This window comes from Zootermopsis nevadensis, unplaced genomic scaffold (genome assembly GCF_977971745.1).
Source record: "Zootermopsis nevadensis isolate Lab colony 2312 unplaced genomic scaffold, Znev_1.0 Znev_ptg000010l, whole genome shotgun sequence".
Lineage (NCBI taxonomy): Eukaryota > Metazoa > Arthropoda > Insecta > Blattodea > Termopsidae > Zootermopsis > Zootermopsis nevadensis.
In genome coordinates, this window is record NW_028259142.1 from 7,817,806 (window position 1) to 7,823,830 (window position 6,025).

The window sequence follows — 6,025 nt, forward strand, 5'->3', positions numbered from 1 at the left end:
ATTGTGGTTTATATGCACCATTATTACCCATAACTGTGTTTAAAATATGAGCTTATTTCTTGTGGTTTTAATATTTGTTAGCAAACAGAGTAACAAGAAAATCTTTGGCAACAGCTGGGAGAAAAGAATACTCAAAGTAAATGAATCAGATGAATTTCCTTCATGTTCCATTAGGAAGAAGTAAACAACCATCACAATAAAGTAAAATCAAAGGGGTACCAGAAAATAAAAGTGAGATGGGACCGACCAAAGTGTTGGCAGTTATTTAATCTATGGCATGGCTACAGCATGTTGGAGCATATGTATCTTTTTCCCAGTATTGCAGATCAAATTAAGGGTACAGTGCAAAAATAGAGTGGCTCTGGTTTTAGAAAAAAATAGTTATACATTGTCCCTCTCATACATACACAATAACCTGATGTATTATTGGAAGAATGGTGTGGCACAAGTAATCAGTTATACTGTTAGAGAAAATGGAGCAACACTGTGTTGTGGTTTCAAGCAAGAATTTAAATTTTTAAACATATTTCAATTGCATTTCATAAGTTAGAAAAAGTGTAAATACTTCCTTTTTTATTAAACCCTTTGACTGTAAAAATCGTTACAAAATGAAATAACCATCAATGATAAAATTTGATCTTGCAAAAGTAGCACACCTGTAATAGGATACTTCACTCCAAACTACATGTGCATGATTACAAGATAAATAAGAAATAGTTGAAGTTAAGCACAGCATGTAGCTCATTTCTTGTTTTACAAACAGAATGTTATTTTGTATGACTGTCACTGCCCACATACATATCAAACATAATGCACGCATAGCATAATAATTGTGTTTTGAACTTTACAAATAGCATAAATTAAATCAGTTGTCTGGTGTCAATGACATATGACCCTGAGCCATAGTTCTATAACACTGGCAGCAGGTAAGAAAGGGTGATTTAGCGATCAAAGGCAAAGGTATTCAAAAAAATTAGTTTACCTTATAGATGTAGCAGCATTATAAAGGTTTAATGGTAGTGGGACTTGAATAGTCATGTTGAGAGAATAAATTTCAAGGTCTCTATGTACTGCATCAAAATCCAAATGACTTAAGAAAATAGTAACAATGTGTGGCTAGGATATAAAAGGAAACATGTGCTGTTACCAATGATGTGTTGCTCTAAAAAATGAAATAAACTCAAGAAAGTAGTTATGCGCTTCAGTAAAATTGTTAAGAATGACCATTTTAAATATTAATTAAAATGTCACAACACTTTTTTGTTTCACTGTTCTCAAGCTCTGGGCCAACTAAGTCATTTTAACAAGTGCTCCACAGGGTTTTGAGCATCAAAACAGATGTGGTGTACATTTGTGGATTCTGCATTTACTGTTGACATGGTGAAATCTTGTTGTGAGAAGATGGCTGTCTTCTGGGTTGTAGTGTCATTTAATCTGGTAGAAGTTTACCAACGTTTCAGAGGTCTTTGCTGCCTCCATCAGAGATCACAAGCACTACAATCCAGAAGACAGCCATCTTCAGACTCACGGCACTGGAAACATCAAATTCTACTCTTCTTGTTAGAATTAGGCTGCTAGTAAAATAATCATCATGTCCTGTGTTTGGGTGACTGCATATGTTAAAAATGTTAATATTCACTTTCATAACTGTAGATATACCTCAAATTGACTCACAGTTATACATGCTTGCTATATCATGAAGGCTCTGTCAAGTAAACATGAACAACAAATCCTGGTATAGGACTTCTGCCAACACAATGTTAGCAACCTTTATTTAGGTACTGTGAAAACAGATAAAGATTTGAATAATGTATCTTACTCAGTTTGTAATAGGCATATTACAAATTACAATCAACTTGTATTATATCAAAGTATCTGTTCATTACAAAATAAAGGTATATGATATTAACCTGTGATTATACAATGCCATACTGCAATGAAAAACTGTTCAGCACATATTCATATTACCTGATGATGTTGGGTCCTCCATGAATCAAAATCCTCATGTTCACCTACGTGGTCCTTTGGGCCATTTGAAACTGAAAGCAATTATGATTAAATTTGGCATAAAGTAATTACAGTTTTAAGGCCACATAAGTAAGAAAAGCAACAACAAAGCTTTTTGCAGCTGCAAAATACATTTATAAGGAAGTTTAAGTTATGTCAGAATAGTCGAATACTTCTGAACTCCCATGAACTCCTACATGTAGCACACTCAAACCACAAAATCACATAATACTGTGAAGATAATGGAACATCTTTCTTACAAACAAAGCATATCAAGCAGAATTTTGCAAGACAGGATAACTACCCAGCTATATATTAAAAAATAATAGCAATCTATGGGTACTATTTGGAATACATTAATAAAATATCAAAGTGTTATTATTTAGATGTGATTTTCAGAAACTTAATTCTTTTGACAGTGCATGCATATCGTATTATTTACTTACCTTGATTCCCTTGTCCTTTCATCCGCTGCATTGTCATGTACATGGCAACATGAAAAAGAGATTACACGCAGGGTCAGCTATTGATGCGGCTATAAACACTTACAAGTACTTAAAAAAAGCACTTAACACAACTACGCCCAAGACGAATTCTTTCCCTACCTGGTCTGACACGCCTGCAGACATCACCTAATTTATGCACTCTTCTTCTTTCTTCGAACAAAGTCTTTTAAACTGAACTGTCAATAAATTACGTGTGAATGCTTGATAGTCCTGATAATGGCGTACACACAATCAACTTATTAAAATATATAAAACTCGAAGCACTATCACTTCTTGAAATTGCAATGGCGGCTGAACCTAACTCTGAGAACGTCGGGCATGCGCAAGGGCAGTTATTTTGGGCACGTCATATGAAGTACGTTCACAAAAATAACTCACATCCTCTATGTATTCAATTTACAAAGAAATGTAATATTAAAGAATATTATTGACAAAATTTTACAAACCTAAATTTATTATAGTGTCATATATTGAATTTGTAAGGTTGATGACTTGCAATCTTCGGTTATAGGACAGCCAACTATAACATGCTGGCTTATCTGTGGTACTAAATGTTGCAGATTAATCGAACATACCCATGTATGTTCCTTAGTTCATTCAGTTTCCGTTTCCTTGATAGGTGAGTTGGGTATAGAGGTTGGTGTTAATGTTGGTTGTTATTAATAATTGTAATTGATTCTAATATATATTTGTTGATCTCTTAAAGTGGTCACAAACGTATTAGCCTTTTTGCAGACTGCGCTAATAGGAAGATAAAAGATGGTCGCCCAAAAGAAGCAGGTTAGTGTTCTGCACGTGGCTTTCAAAATAGCGGTTTCGCATTATCTATCTGTTTAATAAACAGTATTATATTTCGTATTTCAGAAAAAAGCAATGGAGAGTATAAACTCCAGGTTAGCCCTGGTGATGAAGTCAGGAAAATATGTACTTGGCCTCAAACAGACTCTGAAGACATTGAGACAAGGCAAAGCCAAGCTTGTCATCATTGCTAACAACACTCCTCCACTGAGGTGAGACTGAGAAGTAGGCTTCCCAAAAAACATTTTTTACAACTAATTAACAAAGGGAATCCTATGGAGTAGTCTCGACCACATTTGTTGGTTGAAATAATTTGGCTGGCATTAGCAGAAAATATTGCAGATGTTGATCTAAGTAGAGTAATGAAGTTATCAGTAGCAGCAATGTAAGTGAGATAACTTTCATGGAAAGTTGTGTTTAATTGAAAAGTATTTCTTGAGTGTTAGCCATTGTATTAGTTGCCTCTAGGTTAGTCTGGGATACCCACTCGTTAATGCTTAATAATTTCAAACCATTCTTTCTCAGGAAATCAGAGATTGAATACTATGCAATGTTGGCAAAAACTGGAGTCCACCATTACTCTGGTAACAACATTGAACTTGGAACAGCTTGCGGGAAATATTTCCGTGTTTGTACACTGTCTATCACGGATCCTGGAGATTCAGATATCATTCGATCGATGCCAACTGGAGATGGACAGTAATTAAATTTCTTTGTTATGTATAATAATGCAAAATCTGAAATAAAGTTTTACTTTGATTTGTTTTGTTTTACTGCTTTTGTGATTTCTTACGTGGTGTTTGCCTCAACTGCATGCATGTCTGTCCATATTATAAGCACAGTAATTGTGAAAAATCTTAAAATTCTGACTAAATTTTATCTCCCCAGATTAGGAATCTGAACCAAATAAAAGTTATCCATCACAATTTATTTTGATCTGTATAGTTAAAAAGTTACCCTCTGCAAAAGTCTCTTCTCAAAAGGGGCTCATAAAGTATTTCCATGCAGTAAGAAATAATTTTTGTGTATAACTTTTTAAATTGAAGTATTTTTATGTGTACAGAGTATTAACAAAATTCAAGACCCTTTGTATTGTAAATCTCTTTACAGATGTTGATCACATTCAGTTTCTTTCAGTCTGTCTTCAGGCTTTAGATATATTGTTCAAGAGCCAACAAAGTGGATTTCCAGTTGAACAGTCTTAAAAGCTAATATGGTCACAACCCCCCCCCCCCCCCCCCCCAATCTATACAACACAAAGGTCCATAACCATGGTCACAAGTACCCACTAATGGTTCATATCCCAAGCCAGATGAATCTAATCCATACACTCCAACTGTTTCACAAAGATCATTTTAATAGCCTATCAACTAAGCCTAGGTTTTTGGTGTGGTATTTTCCCTTCAGGTTTCTAAACCATCTACCCCATTCATATTATATTCCCTGCCCATCCAATCACTGATTTGATAAGTTGGTCAAATGAGAGACTAAGTTTTGCAACAGATAAAATTACAATTACATTTTAATCTTACAGGTTTCAATAGGTGGGGAAACAAAATATTTGAACTGCGAGCATTTCTCAAATTTAATCTGCACTTAATTTCACTGTTAATGCAATTTTGATTTACCATCATTCCTAAATATTTTAATTTTACCCATGTTTTCAAAGGATTTATTAATTGGCTGCTATTCACATCCTATATGCTCATGATGAAATATAAACATATACCTAGTTTCCTCTGCATTTACTTCTAAACTAACTTTCCTGCTAGCAACTAAAAGACATTTTTTTATATTTTCACTCACATTATCATCAGCATAGACCAGATGCTGATACTGTCCTATTCAGTATTAATCCCTCGTTTCCTTAGACCTTTCTGTTGGCATATTCTAAAGTGATAAAACATCTTGTTTCAGATGAATCTGAAAACAAAATATATCAAATAAATGTTTATCTGTATGAACTTTATTGTAACTTTCATTTGAACGCATTTTAATTAGCTTAACTAGTTTCATGAGTATACAGATTTAGTCATTAAGCAACAGCCAGTACAGCAGAACATCCAGGATGAACATTGACTGTGTGATGACAGACAGCCTTACTCATGGAGGACAGGGCTCCAGGAGCCATTCAATAACATTCACATGTTACCACATCAATCCTGATGATGGAGGCACAGGCAGTCTCTGAAACACAGTATTTAAATCCCTACTTGCATGGCTGATTGCCTAAGAAGAATGTTGCATTTAGTCAGTGTGAAAACTTCAATATATGAAATATTTTCATATTAAATATTTCATGTAGCAAATTGTTACTCTAGAAAATTACCCATCAAGAATGACGGGGAAAACGAGTAATATTTAATAAAACATTTATATTTAAAAGTCTAACAAAGCAGCATATAAAAATTAAAATCATTGCAGTCCATGACTGTAATCTTGAGACTTGCGGGGTGAGGAGGTAGGGTGAAGTTAGGAAGGATAGCGTCTGCCTTTAATGCTCCAGACTTACTGCATTCCTTGCAAGTCTCAAGATTACAGTCGTGGACTGTACTTAGCTTTACTTATTTAAGAATGAAATCTGATTTAATGCAATGCAAATAGTGATTATAAAAATTATCAACAACCAACACATATTTTAACATATTCTCTAAAGAAACCACAAATTGTCATTTGTCACTGGAAAGAGGATTCAAGGTGGTCTGGAAATTACA

General features: G+C 34.3%; 2 protein-coding genes across 4 annotated transcripts in view; one reads left to right on the plus strand and one right to left on the minus strand.

Moving 5' to 3' along the window:
- Positions 1-2,835, minus strand: part of Ythdf (YTH domain-containing family protein) — a 28,803-nt gene extending 25,968 nt beyond the window's left edge. Inside the window, exons 1-3 of one of the 2 annotated variants that reach the window (XR_015534495.1) lie at positions 2,613-2,835; positions 2,454-2,478; positions 1,969-2,039 (exon numbers count right to left, since the gene is read on the minus strand). Coding sequence is in view for 1 of the 2 variants with exons in the window: in XM_087346429.1 (XP_087202555.1) it covers positions 1,969-2,039; positions 2,454-2,478; positions 2,613-2,636 (120 nt within the window). In the remaining variant the exon portion in view is untranslated. The remainder of the gene's footprint in view (positions 1-1,968; positions 2,040-2,453; positions 2,479-2,612) is intronic. The other variant, XM_087346429.1, reaches the window with a different exon arrangement.
- A 165-nt stretch (positions 2,836-3,000) lies between these two features.
- Positions 3,001-4,073, plus strand: RpL30 (ribosomal protein L30). Of its 2 annotated transcripts, XM_022069056.2 has the most exons (4): positions 3,001-3,132; positions 3,220-3,293; positions 3,378-3,523; positions 3,837-4,073. In XM_022069056.2, exons 2-4 carry the CDS (start codon positions 3,273-3,275, stop codon positions 4,012-4,014), a joined length of 345 nt encoding a protein of 114 aa, XP_021924748.1. In that variant the 5' UTR covers positions 3,001-3,132; positions 3,220-3,272; the 3' UTR covers positions 4,015-4,073. The 2 variants fall into 2 exon arrangements, with proteins under 2 accessions (XP_021924748.1, XP_021924747.1); XM_022069055.2 differs by lacking the exon at positions 3,001-3,132 and having other exon boundaries at positions 3,139-3,293.
- The last annotated feature ends 1,952 nt before the right edge of the window (positions 4,074-6,025 follow it).